The 17909-nt window shown below is 41.2% G+C and overlaps 1 protein-coding gene across 1 annotated transcript; it reads right to left on the bottom strand.

Moving 5' to 3' along the window:
• Nucleotides 1-1282: 1282 nt before the first annotated feature.
• PRRG4 (proline rich and Gla domain 4) lies at nt 1283-17028 on the bottom strand. Its single transcript, XM_045808549.2, has 6 exons — nt 16771-17028; nt 16306-16430; nt 11149-11312; nt 9488-9536; nt 7704-7836; nt 1283-2835 (listed from the first exon to the last, which is right to left on the bottom strand). The coding sequence occupies exons 2-6, from the start codon at nt 16406-16408 to the stop codon at nt 2601-2603; spliced, it is 684 nt and encodes a 227-aa protein (XP_045664505.1). The 5' UTR covers nt 16409-16430; nt 16771-17028; the 3' UTR covers nt 1283-2600.
• Between the last annotated feature and the right edge of the window lie 881 nt (nt 17029-17909).

Below are 17909 nucleotides of genomic sequence, written 5' to 3'. Positions count from 1 at the left end.
TGACGTGGGACTTGATCCCAGGATCCCGGGATCACGACCCGAGCTGAAAGCAGAGACCCAGCCCACTGAGCCACCCAGGCACCCCTTAAGTTTATTTATTTAAGTAACCTGTACACCCAACATGGGACTTGAACTTAACGACCCCGAGATCAAAAGTCGCATACTCCTCCAACTGAGCCAGCCGGATACCCCTGTCTTATATTTCTATTCACCCTAAGAAATACATGTGTGTGAGAATACATATACATATATGTAATATATGAACCTATATACATTTACGTACGTATGACAGAGGGTCATACATTTCTCATACAGACCTAGAATTAAGTAATAAGATCCCTGTTCTTCATAATTTAACATACCATAATTCTATAGGTTTGAGATGGGCCTGGAAAAGTATGTTTGTTTCTTCTAAACCTAGCTTTCACCAACATGTTAGATTTAGGACAAAGTATACTTCTATGCCTTAGTCTGATTTCTACAAAGTGAGGAAAATAGAGTTTGCCTCTGACCTTTCTTTCTTTCTTTTTTTAAAGATTTTATTCTATTTTAAGATTTTATTTATTTATTTGACAGAGAGAGAAGAGCCAGAGAGAGAGCCAGAGTCGGGGCAGGGGTAGGGGGTGGAGGGAGAGGTAGTAGCGGGCTCCCCACTGAGCAGGGATACCAGGACTCTGGGATCATGACCTGAGCCAAAGACAGATGCTTAACCGACTGAGCCACCCAGGCACCCCTGCCTCTGACCTTTTAAAGAGAATTAAAATAAGGGCAGAGTGCAAAGTTACATGAGAAAATAGTCCTTGTGTAAAGTCAAGGTATGACTAATGGTCATTTTTTTTTTAATTTTAAGTAATCTCTACACCCAAAGTGGGGCTTGAACTCATGACCTCAAGATCAAGAGTTGTATACTCTATCGACTGCGCCAGCCAGGTGCCCTATAGTAGTAAAATTTTTATAGGTAATGTAGGTGGCTTTAAAAAGACTACTTTTCCTGAGGCGCCTGGCTGGCTCAGTCCATGGAACACGTGACTCTTGATCTCAGGGTTTTGAGTTCAAGCTCCACGTTTAAAAATCTTTAAAAACAATAAAAAGACCACTTTTCCTAATTATATCTAAATGTTGCTAGATGATTTTTTTGTGATAAGCAATTGAAGAGACCCCAAAATCTAGAGGATAAAGTGTTTGGCAGTCTGCAATGATTGTCTTGCTTACATCTGCCTTAATTAAGATCGTGTTGTCTTAAAAGTGACATGAACACTCATACATACGTTGTAATGATTTATACTTTCAAAACATTTAATCGGAAGGAATTACCAAATACATGTGGGTTTTAGTCTCACTTGTGTAAAAATTATAAAACAAAATACAATTTTACAAATGGTCTTAAATAATAGGAAAATGCAGTGCCTAGCAAAACAACAAGAACAGAATTTTCTGTTTTATTTATCAGGAGTATGTTATTTCTTGAGTTCCTGTGAAGAGAAAACAAATTCACATCTCCATCCACACCCACTCACATAAATGTGTGCAAACACACTCGCTCTAGAGGTTTATAGCTTATTTTCTACCACATTCTTAAGGAAGACTGGTCATATATACAATTAAAAGAAGAGACAAAGTATAGGTTAAAATGATTATTTACGGTGTTTTGGGTCCTGTCATTAAGAGATACAAGGGATTGCTGGGTAACTTTAGTTAGTATTATTTTAATAGCAGAAAAGTAAATTAATTGTTCTAGGTTCTCGAACTATTATTTATAAACTTCAACGCATTTTCAAGAGAAACAATTCTATGTAGTTGTATATAGATAATTTAGCAATGAAAATGGATGTGTCTACTCCTCAGTAGCATGGGCAACTTTATCAAGTTCTAGTCACTCCTAGATGTGAAGCCTATGTATTTGATAGTATAACAACCCTTGCAAATCCTTGCCATTGCAACCCTGTAACCTCTGAAGAATTAACTCCCTAGCAAGTGACTTTTTAAAATTACTTATTCCACTCCCATAACAAAACATGACTGATAGCGATCGTTAACAACTAAAACCTACAAATTATGGTGAATGCTATGTAATAATTTAAAACGTTAAACCAAGTGATTATATTAAGGCCACCGGTTTATATTGAAATGTCCAATTTTATGAACTATTTTCAACTACAAAGAAATCCTATTTAATAAAGAGTGGGCCTAATATTCTGACTTCGGATAACCTAACGATCAGAAATTCTTTTTTTACATATAAGACGAGAAATGTACAACCTCTATCTGTACAAAAGATAGTTCAGCGGTTCTAGCTATGACACCCATAACACAGATTTTCTGAACCATTAAAATAAACAAAAAAAGTGCTCTCTTCTTTACTGCAAGGATATGGAGTCCAAGGTTCTTATCCAACTGGTAATGGTAAGTTACTTATCAAGCTGATGATGATCAAGTTCGGGTCCAAGATGCCAACGGAACTGCTGTGGTGTCGTATACACCTGCTTATTTTTTCTTTGCTCCTTGCAGTTTGTCATAAAGGGCTGAAGGAACATGTCTCTTTGGTTCGGGGAGAACGAACCATTCAAATAACAGGAATCTCCTAAACCACCATGGCGGGCTTAGTGCGATGGGAGCGACATAGACTTTTTAAATACTCGAAACCCTTTGGCAGGCCCAGGATATGGTGGTGGTGGGGAAACGCTGTGTTTTCTGGTCAGTGCCACTGCCTGCTCATAAGAAGGTAATCCTGTGTCCTCCACTGCAGGGGGCGAAGGAGTCATGGCAGCCTCCTCAGGTCTTCTGAAAATGATGGAGGGAGTGTGCCTGCCCCCTCTCACATAGGTGGCTGAAGAACTAAACAGAGAGATAGCATTTAGGTCTAGAGAGGCAGCATTTTTAGGTTAAAATGGCAATATTAAAAAACCCAACTGACGATTTTGATAGAAGTTGAACCCAATTTATTTATTTATGTTATTTATTTTTTTTATAAGATTTTTAAAAATTTATTTGAAAGAGAGAGAGATGGAGTGCACCAGCAGGGCAGAGGGAGAGGGAGAAGCTGACTCCTGGCGGAGCAGGGAGCCCGATGTGGGGCTCGATCCCAGGACCCCGGGATCATGACTTGAGCTGAAGACAGACGCTTAGCCGACTGAGCCGTGCAGGTGCCCTTGAACCCAATTTATTAATATAACAACAGTTTTATTTTACCCATAAACTCTGAAAGAGTCTTGGTATAGGGGAGAGATTGAGAGCTTTGGATTCAGACATGGATGTGAAACTGGATCCTCTCATTTCATAGCTATGTGGCCAAAGGCAAGTTATCTGTTTCCTTCGCAGTAAACTGGGGACAATAAGAGCTACCTCAGCAGAGTTGTCTTGTGTGGATTCAGAAAAATGTTGTATGTAAAGCAACTAAGCAGTGTCTGGAACGCTTATATAATAAGGACTCAAAACATGCTAATTCCCTTTTCTCCCACTCCTAAATGAGAACTTTCTCAAAAGATGGCGTGAAACCAAATCCTTTCTTGTCGGAAGGCAGCATTATTCCGAGCCAAGGAGACTGATGTCACAGAGATAATCACGGCAGGTGATGCCTGTCTCTCTCCTCTGCTCCCCCTACAGTCCTGCTGCCTGGTCTATCCCTCCTAAATAGCACTTCTGTCTCGTCCCTCTTCTTTGCAAAAGTCTATCCTGCAGCCTACTTTCCGCTGAGTCAAGTTCAACTCCCATGCCTCCTTTTTAAAGCCTTCCTTATTCTGGCCTCACCTTATTTTTCACAGCTCTCTGCTCTTGCAAAATACTCTCTTTATACTCCTCTATATGTGCAATGAATTCTCTGTCTTGCCTCTGTGCTTGCTTTTTCAGATTATTGTCTTTTCCCCACTCCGTTGACCCAAGGCCAAAAATTAAAAAAAAAAAAAAAATGGCCTAGTTCAAGTTCCACCATTTTCACAAAACTGTCAGCTACACCAGCCAATGAAAATTGAAATGCACTAGGGGTCTGGTGCCTTGAGCCTGTGTTGTCCCTTCTCACTATTGAATTATGAATTCTAATTTAAACATTAGTAAATCGATCTGTTTAGATTGTAAAGTTGGCTGTCTATGAAGTACTTATGCATAAATAAAGTTCCTAGAACTACTGCTAATTAAGATAATTAAAATTCATAGGTAATCCCCAACTTCTCGTCAATACTTACAATACTTTTCCTGACAAGAGACAGTTAAGCAGACTCAAAATACTGTACACTTTCCAAACTACGGCAGTCAATTTGCACCTCAGAACACCTCTTCCTTGGAGGTAATCATGAGATATGAAACTGGAGGAAAGGAGAGAGGGTGATTGAAGAGAGAGTGAAGTGAAGTGAAGTGAAGGAGATCCGTGTAAATCTAGGAACTGGATAGTCAGCCCAGCAATAGGTGGGGGTGACTGAGAGCATCCGTCACAGAGTTTACTTAGAGGGCTCGACACAATTCCTCCTCTGTCAGAAATCTGGAACAGGTTCCTGGTAGGCTAGTCACTTGCCACATTCATTAACTTAGGACGAAAAGTTCTATTTGTTTGCTTATAGGGAACAGGAGAGACAGATGTTTTAGTTGAACCAATAAACTCTTCCATGTTGACTTCCAAATGTGAGCTATAGGAACAATATCATAATTACATCAAAGTTGTTAAATAACCTACATGGTGATTTCTTACACACATCTTAAATGATTGATACTGGAAAGTATGCACCAATAATAATTCAAATAAACCCACAACATCATACTATGCCTATTTTCCTCCATAAAATATAAGAACTAAGAAATGAAAAGGTCTTGTCTCCTATTTCTTGGCATGTTTTGACAGAGGAATGAGACAAACTTTTCTGACAATGATCTTATTTTTTACTCTTTTCTTTCTCAAATATTTCCTCACACTTCCCCCACTTCCAGACTTGCAAAATACAGAAAGAGAACAAATAACTCTGCTAGAAGAATTTCTGGGGATAATAGATGAAAAGTACTTTAGTAAGTGTTCAAAAGTTAATCCCAAAGTAAGAGAATGTCTTATAAACGTAGTGTTCAATGTCCCCTAAAATCAAAGGGTTGCTCTGAGAATCAAAGTAAGACAATAGGTGTAAAAATGATCTGTGATCTATACAGCATTATACTGTACCAACATTAAGTACAACTACTCTTAACTTTTAAAATAAGCGATATTCAGGGGCACCTGGGTGGCTCAGTCAGTTAAGCATCCCACTCTTGGTTTTGGCTCCGCTCATGATCTCAGGGGCGTGAGATCAACCCCTGTGTTTGGCTCTGTGCTCAGTGTGGAATCTGCTTAAGAGTCTCTCCCTCTCCCTCGCCCCCCCCATAAATAAATAAAATCGTAAAACAAAATAAAATAAGAGATATTCAGGGTTTTAATATTTTACAATAACATACACAGAAAACATATGTAATAATGGCACTAATTTGCTCCCTGTGCCTTTGAATTCTGCTTCTAACCTACAGCAGGCAAGAAGCTAGAAGGTTTCAGAATAAAAAGGCCTAAAGTAAGAAGATGTAGTGGTGCAGAAAAGTAGAAAAATGAAACGAAGGGCAGAGAAGAGAGAAGAAAATACCATGCGTGAGGACACTGAATGATGACTGTGCTATCACGGGCCCTGAGCACCATTATTACACATGAGGGTACACATGGACTTTTCTGGAGAGACATTATGAATAAGGAGGAAAAGAAAGATAAAAGGAAAGAGGAGTCTCCAAAGACAAATTTTGCCTCGATCTTCATTAGTCTGAGAGTTTCCAGGACTTCCTCCCCCACTTGTAGAGAAAGCCACACTGAATAAAATTTTAGTCAAAAGTCCTAGAAAATGGAAAGGCCTTGCTCATTTCCTACCCGCTAAATAAGGGAAGTTAACAAAAGTCTCTCAGCTTAAAAGACGGTGGCTTAAGACAATTAGGCAAGTTCTTCCTTACTTTCTCTCATTTCTCAGATTTTTATAGGATTTACGAGGTCTGTGACAAACTCAATTGTCCATGCCCACAGGTCAGGTTAATGCTTCAGGGTGCTGTTCAAGAATTCCAGCTTGGGGACAGAATACAATTTATGTTGCCCCTGTCCTCTGCCCTCTTTTTGGCATGTCTTCTTTCTGCACCTTTGCTATGGGTACCCCTTAGGGTTCCGTCCTTCTCCCTCTGTCCTTTCATCACACTCAGACAACTTGCCTACTCTCATGTCTTCGGTTTGTTTTGTTTTTGTTTTTTGTAAGCAATCTTTACACCCAACGTGGGGTTCGAACTCATGACCCCGAGATCAAGAGTCGCATGCTCTACTGACTGAGCCAGCCGGGCGCCCCATGGTTTTAGTTTTAGCCTCCAATAGATGAATCCTAATTCCATGTCTGCTGCCCTAAACTCTTAATTTAGCATAAAGAAAAAAAATGCATAGTGGTAAAATATATATACCATAAAAATTGTCATTTTAACCATTTTTTTAAAAGATTTTATTTATTTATTTATTTGACAGAGAGAGAGAGCCAGCGAGAGAGGGAACACAAGCAGGGGGAGTGGGAGAGGAAGAAGCAGGCTCCCAGCAGAGGAGCCTGATGTGGGGCTCGATCCCGGAATGCCGGGATCACGCCCTGAGCCGAATGCAGACGCTTAACGACTGAGCCACCCAGGCGCCCCCATTTTAACCATTTTTAAGTGTGCAGCCCAGTGGTATTAATTAAATTCACAATGTTGTGCCACCATCACCACTGTTTCCATAACCCTTTCGTCACCTGGTCACAATCATGATGAGCTTTTCCCAGAATTTGAAAGCGCAATGAGGACTATGTAAGCATCAATTTTGAATAGCCTGTTTAGCACCCGGTACTTTTTTTGAATAAGGTTATTTTTATACTTACTCATCTACACTTACTGAGAAGATAATAGAGATAATAGAGAATAACTTTTTATTTTAATGAGGATGTTGAGGTTCTATTGTCCAAACAATTATGGCTGTTATGAATTTTTATCGAGCTTTATTAATGGGCTATTATCTTTAAGTGGCAACCATTTTATTTCATTCATTTTTATTTAAAGTATCAATAAAAATGGTTGAATTTAAAAGCTAATCACACTGTTTCTATTTGGGTTACCACATGGCTAGATCTGCTAATGCTGTGACTTAGAGTAACCGATGGGACTTCTTAACCTCTGGAAACAATGTGGGGACACTGGTATCTACCTCCTGCTTAAGAAGAAAATATTAAAAAATCAAGCTGACACGTGTGAATCCTCTTGTATTCTTTCGAAGGATCTTAGAAATAGCATCATTTCATTGTCTATGTAAGTGTTAAATTAGGCAACCAAACCACGGTCCCAGACCAGAGGAGACTGGAGAGACAATGACAGCTAAATGCAATGTACTATCTCAACTGGGGCCTGGAGCAGAAGGAGGACACGAATGGCAAAATTGGTGAAATCTGAATAAGGCCTGGAGTTTAGTTAACAGTAACGTATCAGTGTGGGCTGGTTTGTTTTACAAACGTACTGTGGGAATGTGAGATGTTAACAATGAGGGAAACTGGGTGAAGGATGGGGACTCTCCGTGTGATCTTTGCAACTTTCCTGTATGTCTAAAATTATTCTAGAGGAAAATGTTTATTTAAAAAATAGGCAGCCATTTTTATCTATTTGAAAATAACAATATAGAATGTATAATAGTGAATTCAATATTTTTACTTGGTACTTACCTGGGATGTTGTTGCCTGTTACACTTGGTGATACAAAGATAGTAACCGAGTAATCCAAAAATAACCAAAAATACTCCAGCAGCAATTAATCCAGTCAGAAGGCCCATGACATCAACTTTCTCTCTGTTAGCATCTTAAGAGAAATCAATAAAATAACGTAGATATAACAACTGAAAAGCACTGCCTATGATTTCAATTAATTTAACACCAAATCTAATAATAATCTAATAATCTAATATCTAATAATCATAAAAATCTAATAATAATCTAATAATAATCTAATAATTAAGACTCTAATAATATTGATTTCTTTAAAAAGTCTTTGCGCTAGTGACAAAAATTTGTAAATGATACTTCTTAAAAGCCCTAGTTATAGTTTCATTTATTTTATTTTTTTTAAGATTTTATTTAGGGGCGCCTGGGTGGCTCAGTTGGTTAGGCATCTGCCTTCCACTCAGGTCATGATTCCAGGGTCCTGGGATCGAGCCCCACATCCAGCTCCCTGCTCTGCGGGGAGTCTGCTTCTCCCTCTCCCTCTGCCTGCTGCTCCCCCTGCTTGTGCTCTCTCTGTCAAATAAATAAATAAAATCTTCAAAAAAAAAGTTTTTATTTATTTATTTGAGGGAGAGAGTGAGAGAGAGCATGAGTGGGGGGAGGGGAAGAGAGGGGCCGGTGGGGGACAAGAGGGAGAAATAGACTCCCCTGCTGAGCAGGAAGCCCAATGTGGGGCTCCATCCCAGGGTCCTGGGATCATGACCTGAACCGAAAGCAGACACTTAACCCACTGAGCTCCCCAGGTGCCCCCAAATTTCATTTACCTTAAATAGGTCATATTAGGGGTGCCTGTGTGGCTCAGTCCTTAAGTGTCTGCCTTCAGCTCAGGTCATGATCCCGGCCCCCAGTCAGGTCCCCTGCTCAGCAGGAAATCTGCTTCTCCCTCTCCCACTCCCCCTGCTTGTGTTCCCTCTCTCTCTCTCTCTCTCTCAAATAAATAAATAAAATCTTAAAAAAAATAAAAAATAAATAGGTCATATTAAATGGATAGCATTCAAGACTAAATATATTCTGGGGTGCCTGGGTTGGCTTAGTCAGAAGGGCATGCAACTCTTGACCTCAGGGTCATAAGTTCGAGCCCCATGATGGGGTAGAGATACTAAAAAAATAAACTTAAAAATGAGTACACATATTCTTTGTTCAACTAGGCGTATTCTGGTATTAAATACTCAGATAACTGTACTAAGCGACACTAGCATAGCAATGTAATAAAGTCTCCTCACAGCTGGGGCTCTACCTGATGGGAATGAAGGAAGATCTGGCAAAAAAAGATCTGACTAAAAAGCAGCTAGAGATGATAATACAGATAAAATAAAGATCTCCCCTCTATAGAACTTATTTAATTCTAACACCTTTAATTTATCTAGCAGCAGAAGTATTCCATTTATTTGTAATGGTAAAAAAGAGAAAAAAAATTAAAATAGGTTACCACTTGGAACTAGTGGAGTCCTACTTTTATTCTGTGTAAGTCTTGACTTAGCTGAGTTGTTTAAAACAGCTTTAAGCCTATTATCTCATTTCCCTAGTATCTCACCAAACTTGATTTTCAGTATGTAAAGATGAATGTGGCTTCCTCCGTCTTAGATAGCCCAGTGTATAATTGAGAAATCATCCCTGGATTTACAAGGCATGTATGTTGAGCAACAACCAAACTCAAACAATGAAACTAAAATGGATTATAATAGAGAGAGGGTGGGAAGAGCATTAAATTCCATCACTTCTTGCCTTACCTGATTTTGTGGTTGGTCCTTTGATGGAATATTCCTGCCAGAACGCCATCTGAGAGAAAGGTGAATTTTCCAAGATTATTTCATTGTTTTATTATCATTTCACGTGATCCCAATGACCCGGACTGGGGTGGTAAATTCTTGGCATGTGCCACAGCTAGAATACAAGGTTATTCAAGCTGGAGAGAGTGACTCACTTTAATTAAAGCATTGCCACCCACCACGGTTTCTCCTGACTCTGGAATTGGTCAGAGGACGACTGCCAGCTCTCTACTACTGTCCCCTGCCACTCTCCCTTCACCTGCTCAGAGTCCCTGCTCGGGCATGCGGTGAAATGATCACGTTAGTCCGTGACGGCACCAAAGGCGGAGGCTGAAGCCGTGGCCCCATTAGCAAGTTTGAAAAGGAGTCTGAATTTTTCTCTGCTCGGTGCACCCTCGGTGTGCTAGGAGATTGTACTGAAAGGGATTGACTTGGGAAAGACATCCCCGAGATTCTTTAAGTTTAGTGTCCTTTGAGAGAATGAGGCAGATTTTAAGGCAGATAAAATCATAAAATGTGTTTGCGAAAAAACAGAATAAAATTTCAGCAGGCACGACTACGAAGTACAGACTTCGTTTTCCTTCTCGAGCAGATGTGGCAGATATTAGCAGGGAATGAGAGGCTGGGCACAATTTGGGGAGAAAAAAATAACTAAGTTCCATTAATGCCCACGTTTGAAGGTTACCTAGAGTTCCTTGTTCTTACTGACCAAAGAGTAAAGTGGAACTCTTCAGGAAAGGGAAAAGGAGCTGTGATTATTTAATTTACAAAAGTAAAGAATTTGAGTCACTTAACATTCTTTAAGAAGATGCCAGATTATAACAGGAACCGTGCTGTTGGTTTTGTACTGTTCCAAGATTAATGGACAGGATTTAATTACATTTCAAAGGAGAACTGCTAGAAGTTTCTCCCTTAAATTACACAGATACACCAAACAAGAAGCTCCTGAATGCAGAGACTAAATATTTCGTATCCTCAGTCTCTGGCAGAGCACTTGGCACATAGTAGATTGTTAATAAATACAGTAATCAGAAAAGATAAGGTCACTGGTAGGAAAAATTGCTCTGAGTCTAGAATGATTGAAGCCTGAGTCCAAGAACTAACTCAAATAATATCCTAAAATGTAATTCACTCTACTTCATGATTGTTTTTAAATATAATAAACATCACACACACAAAATCACAACCAATTGATAATTTGCCAATTATTGTACATCTACTTAATTAAGTATAAAGCCAAGTCTAAATAGGTTAATTAGCATTTTAAGGAAGTAGAAAGGAACAACAGGTATAAAATCTCGATTTTATTTAAAGCATAAAACCTCTGGGGGCGCCTGGGTGGCACAGCGGTTAAGCACCTGCCTTGGGCTCAGGGCGTGATCCCGGAGTTATGGGATCGAGCCCCACATCAGGCTCCTCCACTATGAGCCTGCTTCTTCCTCTCCCACTCCCCCTGCTTGTGTTCCCTCTCTCGCTGGCTATCTCTGTTAAATAAATAAATAAAATCTTTAAAAAATAAAATAAAATAAAATAAAGCATAAAACCTCTGATGACTGAAAGTGCCATTTTCTCAAGTATGATTTAATCAATTTCCAGCCAATTAACACTGTCAACCAAATTACCGTTTTATCTTCATCCACAAAAATCTCTCTGGCCTCTTCATAGTTACAAAGTTCTTCTGTGCACTCTCTTTCTAGGTCACCGGGCGTGAAGAGCTCCAAATCAAATCTATTATATAGCAGGTGTCTATGTATGAAAAGGTTTGCTTCTTCTTTTGCTGTGAAGACTAATAAAGAAATAGAAAGATTTCAAAGGCTGATAAAAATAGGGTAGAACATTCCTGTTTTAATTGTGGAAAAAGTGAATAATTCTTTTTATGTAAAATTAAAACAAACTTTTCTGTATGGTTTTAATTTTTTTTTAAGATTTTATTTATTTGAGAGAGAGAAAGAGACGCAGAGCACAAGTGGGGGAGAGGCAGAGGGCGAAGCAGTCTCCTTGCTGGGCAGAAGCAGGCTGCTGGGCTCAATCCCAGGACCCCTGAGATCTTGACTTGAGCCGAAGGCAGCTGCTTAACTGACTGAGCCACCTGCATGATTTTAAATTCTAACAAAAAGAATGCCATTGGTAAAAATAATGTCTGTTAAATGTGAGATACAAATATTAGCATAAGCCCAGAAAATACTCGAGTTGGTTATGTCCAAAATTATTAGTATAAATGAAAATTATTTAAATATCACTTTTCCCTCCAGACAATTATATTTCCAGGAAATGACAGGTCAGACTCTTCTAAAGGGTTGGCTCTCTATTATCTTGACTGAGAAAAATGTGGCTGGTGTCACGGACAGAGTATTGGACTAAGAGTTAGAAGGCAGAGATTCTTGTTGAGATTTGGCCCAGCTAATGCCTGTTTATCTGGGATAAATCACTTACATCTCTGTGTTGCCATTTCCTCATTTGTAAAATTGGAAAATGAACTAAACAATTACCAAGTTCTCTTTATGTTTTAAAACTATCAATGGATAGATTTATGTTAAAAATTTTAGAGCAAGTTTATACTAAAAACTTATAAAATTTTAAACTTCTAAGTTAATAAAATTATAAGGGAATGATAAGGTTAATTAACAGACATTCAGCCCCTCCTAAGCAAGTGGCTGCCTCTCTCTCTCCATCCCCCAAATATGTGCCTACAATGCTCTGTAGGACTCCCTCTACCTTCACTGGGAAGGTAAATGGTAAACATGATAGAGTTAAGCACAGGGTAACACAAAACCAAAATATCCCACCCTGGCAGTATTTTCAAAACCTACAAACTTTAAACTCATTCTGGTATCACACAAAGAACGCTTAAGAAATCTTGCTCCAGATCACATTACCAAGACTGGAATTCAGAAACTCTGAAAACTACATCAAATGCTTTCAAGAATTTGCTGTTTCACATTGCTAACCATTACTGTAAAGGAAGAGTATATTAAAGTGGGCAATTGAAAGACAGCTCAGGACTGATGAGAGAGCATGGCCTGAAAGACTAATTCTGATTTATGAATGTCCTCAGTTTGGCCATTTATTCTTAGCCCTGTGAGAACAGTCACACCTTGTCCAAGATATTTTTTTCCACTAGTCAATCACTTTTCCAAACAGCTCTGAATCTTATAGGGCGGTTTTGTTCAATACAGTAGCCCCTAGGCACATCCGGCTATTGAGCACTTGAACTATGGCTAGTCTGAATTGAGACGTGCTATAAATATAAAGTATACACTGGATTTGGAAGATTTAATTAAAAAGTAAAATATCTCAATGTTTCCTATTGCTTATATTTGGAAATGATATTTTGGATAGAATGGGTTAAGTTAAATACATAATAAAAATATATAAATAATTTTACCAATTCTTTTTACCTTTTTAAAGGATTTATTTATTTATTTTGAGAGAGAGAGAGAGAGCACGCACACGCACAGGGCAGAGGGAGATGGAGATTTAGTCTCAAGCAGACTCTGTGCTGAGTGTGAGCCCTGATGCAGGGCTTGATCCCATCACCCTATGATCAGGACCTGAGCTGAAACCAAGAGCTGGATGCTCAACCAATTGTACCACCCAGGTGCCCCTGTTTTTACTTTTTTCATGTGGCTATTAGAAAATCTTAAATTATGTATGCGGTTTACATTACATTTCTCTTGGCCTGCACTATTCCAGCATATACATTTCTATGTCATGAATAACCTATATGCGCTGTTTGAACCAAGGCGGAAGCTAGAATGCAATCACTGGTGATAGCTGTTTTAAGAACAGTGTGATGAACCAGTGGGATAAAATCTTTCCATTCCTTCTTCTCCCTTCTCTTCCTACAGATTTTATACTACCGCCAAATGGAGACAAAATGAACGATTTTCCAAGTCACCGTCACCTCTCATTAGGATTCTCTTGCTCCCCTGCGGTCTGATTTTAACATTGTGCTGTAGCTACACTGGCTTCCAACACACCTGCTTCTCTCCTGCCTTTGCACTGGCTGTGTCCCCTGAACAGAACTTTCTTCTTGCAGTTCGCTCTTCCACCTCCCTTAGGGTTTTGTTCAATGTTACCTTGAAGCCTCATCCCCCTCCCACCTCTGGCGCTCCCTGTCCCTACTACACTTGGTTTCTCTCCATAGCACGCACCACCATCTGATGTGTCTTGCACCAAGTGGTGTGTTACCACTTACTCGTGACCGCTCCGTTCCCCTCGCTAGAAGGAAAAGTTCCACTAAAGTACGCATGTGGTGCCTGACACATGCGAGGCGCTCAAAAAATGATTTACTAAATGAATGAATGAACTCACCTTTCAACATTGGGAAGAAACTCTTGGACCTAAATTCTACCATTTAAAGCAATTCATAGGTACAGTCTGGTATTACTCAGCTTGTTGTAGGTTTAAAATACTAAACCAGTGATGAAGTAACTCATGGCCTGCCTAACAGCTAAATTCACTACATGGAATCTGATTTCAGAATGGAGAAGTAGAAATCTGCTTCTGTATTGCTACTTCTCAGATAGGGCCCGATCTTGACATTTTATGGGGTAAGAAAGTAGCGCCAAATTGCTCATTGTCGGTCTTCCCTTCAAGTAGGTTATGTGAGTTATAAAAATATTCTGTGCCCTGCGGATGGGACTCAATAGAACTACTTTCAACTTGGAAATAAGAAAGAGAGAATCATAAACATTTTTATTGTTCCTGAAATGATACTTATGCCAGTAAAAGTCTTCACCCCTGAATTAAATGTGCCCTCCAGGGGCTGCTGTGTGTCACATCCCTGAGCGCGAAAGTGCTAATTTAGTCAGGGGTTGACTTTAGACCTTTGGCGCTTTATTAAATTTTTCCCTGTCTCCCTTTTGATCTTAGATGAAATATTGTCCTTTGTTACTGGGATCCTAAGTAACTCTGAATTTGTTTGTTATCCAAAGAAGCAAACCTTCTTGTTCTGGGAGCACCCTGAGCTTCCAGTGAGAATTCCTATTTGCCCTCTGGCCCCTGCTGGAGGATACACTGTCCTTAGTCCTTTTGTATTTGCCTCCTCAGGTTCTCTTCCCATTTCTATTTCTCCCATTTTAGGCCATCCCAAGAGGCCGTCTGTGCATTCCGCTATTTCAAACCCACCAACCCACATATTCCATTCTCTTCATCTCTCCTGACCCTCCATGTTTTCTAAATGAATTCCTTTTGAGTCATTTGAACTCCACCCTTGGGCTTTACCAGAGTTCAGCTGAAGGTCCCTTATTTTCCTAGTTACTTTTCATATCTCCGCTTACTGGCTTCTGTGCCATACAGCTCTCCGGGGACAGGGTTACTGCTACTGCTCTGCTCTTGAGTTCTCTGTTCCTACCTCTGTCACAGAGCTTATGGAGATGATCTCTTTACATCTCGCCCCCTCATCAGATGAAGAGGTCCTCTGCGGCACGGATTATCGTCTTTCATTGCTATACCTCCAGTACTTAGAATAGGGCCGGGCACATAGTATGTGTTAATAAAGTGATTACTAACTGAACAAATCAGCTTTTAAAACAAATAGGATTCCTCATTTAATTTTCCATAGATGTTTCCAGCCAGCTGCACTTAAGTATGATCTCTGAATTCCTTCCATAGTTTGTGATGTCCTTGAGAATGTCTTTTATGTCTGCATTATGTGAATCAATGAATATACTCCCCAGGATACTGGGGATCAGCATCTGGTCCCACTGAGTATGGACCTTCAACCTTATATACGCGTGGACTCCCATATATGGTGGAACTTGGGAGGTAACAAGAAGGATCTCCTTCCAAAATCTCTCCCTATTCTCATTAGTTAGCTTATCCAATTGCCTAGAATTCTGCCATCAGGGTTTGGTTCCTTTGGGTTAAGATATCCTATCTTAAAACACACACACACACACACACACACACACACACCCCTTCCTGGAAGGTTTAGTACACCAAGCTGTATTAATCATTAATAAGTTATCTAGGAGTATTAGTGTAACAGATCCTTCCCAAATGAAAATGACCTGAGAGTAGATCTGATGAAAAGGATTAAGGGACAGGAATGTTGTGGGGATAGGGAAGCACAATGACTAGGGAGGGAGAAGGATGCTGAAGCCAAAGCCATTTTTTTTTCTTTGCTGGTTCTGGTTTCTAGGTTAGACTTTTGAAATGTGGACAGGAACCAGTCTATTTATGACCTGGAACCCACAAGGTATGAAATTCTAGGTTAGCAAGCCCCAAACCTAATCTTCCACAACCATCTGACTTTATCCAGATAACCAGACAATCTGATGTCAAAAAGGACCTCAGGGATCATTCCGCTCCCCACCCCATCATTTTATAGAGGAAGAAATTCAAGCAGAAAGGGGTTAAGTAACTTGCCCCGGGGTCTCATAACAAGTCCAGACTAGATCCTGGACTCCCTGTCCATCTTTCCAGGAAAAACAAGTAATTATGCTCATTATAATTACCACATAGCCTCATCTAAAAAAACGGCACTCTCTGCTTTTCAGAAGTTGAAATAAATTTTCCATTCAGTGAACCACAAACCAGGTCTTAAATATATATTTATCAAAAGTAACTCACAGAAATAAATTTGTATAAATTGTACCTAACATAACCACAACATTGCCAAATAGACCACAAACTAAACTAGAGGATATTTTAAGGCTTCTATGATTGATGGGGACATGTCCTTTCAAAGACTACACTTTCTCGTTTGAGGTCTGTAACACCTGGCTGGGGTTCCTGGGGGGGGGGGTGTTCTCGCACACGGGAGCCAGGCTTACCTTCTTCTCCAGCATGCCTGGACTCCTTCGGACTCCTTGTGCAATGAGGAAACGCGAAGGTAACTATGGGCACTTGGCTGAGTAGAACCAGAAGTGTAAACATAGTCCAGTAACTGTCAAACAAACTAAAACAAACAAAATAACAACAAAAAGTCAAAAAAGCCTCTGGCTCAGCACTTTGAGCTCCTGGGGGGACTGAGTCACCGACCTGCTGCGCTCCAAGCAGCCGCCCGACTGCGCCCGGCTCGCGGGTTTCGGTCTCCCGGCCCGACCCGTGCCCGGAAAGCCCGAGAGTGCCTAGGGACAAATGCCGCGCCCCGGGACTCTGCGGACGACTGAGCAGACACCTGTCGCCGCGGGCGGCCCTCCGCCTTCGTTCCAATCGGGCCGGGTCCGCCGAGGTGGCCCCCCTCCGAGGAACCCATCCCCCCCCCCCCCCCCGAGCCGAGCCGCGGGGCCCCGCACCTGCGGCTCCGGGCGCATGTTCCAGCAGCTCCCGGGCCGGAGCCCCGTCGTTGGGTAGTCCCCGCGGCCGCCAGACCCTCCGTCTCGGCGCCCCCCAAATTTCGGCGACAATCCCGGCCTCGCTGTGCGCGAGGCCGGGGTGGCTCCCGCGTTCGGGCGGAGGAAGCGCCGGGCTCGGCGGTGGGGCGCCTGGACCACGAGAGGACGCGCGCAGTAAGTTCCTGCCCTGATCCCGGGAGGCCGCGGCCCAAGGCTGTGGGAGAGGGCGGACGCGGCCACCTGGGGAGCACCTGGCCGCGCTCCTCCCCCCGGGGGCCGGCCTACCTGCGGCGGGCGGGAGGCTGGCAGGTGCTTCCAGAGCCTCCGCAGCTTCGGCCCTGAGCCTCGGGCGAGTCCCGCCGCCGGCAGCCAGTTCTGGCCCCGCCTTGGCGCGCGGGTGGCAGGTTTTGGACTCGTTTCTAGAGCCGGCGCTGCTTGAGAATTCACTCGGCATTTTCAGCTTTCGGTGCTAAGCAGAGCGCCCCCGGCTCTTCCCGCGGGCTTTTCGCTTTGGGTTTCCCTGGGCTAGGGGTCTGTCTTGTGGTTACCTCAGGTCAGCGGTTCTCAGAGGGTGGTTCGGGAGTGAGGACAAATACTCACCAGAGAAAAGACAATTAGGAAGAAGAAAGCGAAGTAACTTTAGAATGAATCGATTACATTGGTTCCCAGATTATGATCTGACAGGTCTTGGGCCGTCTCCAAGATCTTTGGAGGGGTTTGTCTACTAGGTCAAAACTATTTCTACTAGGTAATAAGACATGATTTGCCTTTTTCGCTTTCATTGTCTCATGACTGTACAGTGGAAATTTCCAGAGACCATTTGACGTGAATGATGTCATCACTCTGCTAATAGAATGGGTATTCTTGTGTTTTCTAGTATGTTCTATGGTAGTAGGCTTAAGTATCAATATGTACATTTTTATAGAGATTGATAAAATTTTTATGTTCTCAGTACTTCTGTAATTAGCTCTTTGATCATACCTGTCAGGAGACCTATAACCTCATTATTTTCAAATAAATAGTTATCTTGACATCTTGGACTTTTCCTTATGTGGAAACACAACAAAAAAGTACACTTTGTTGTCTTGATTTGAGATAAT

This window comes from Ursus americanus, chromosome 24 (assembly GCF_024610735.1).
Source record: "Ursus americanus isolate L20-20 chromosome 24, mUrsAme1.1.p, whole genome shotgun sequence".
Taxonomy (NCBI): domain Eukaryota; kingdom Metazoa; phylum Chordata; class Mammalia; order Carnivora; family Ursidae; genus Ursus; species Ursus americanus.
The sequence above is the reverse complement of the archived record's forward strand: the minus strand, read 5'-3'. Positions and strand labels throughout refer to the sequence as shown.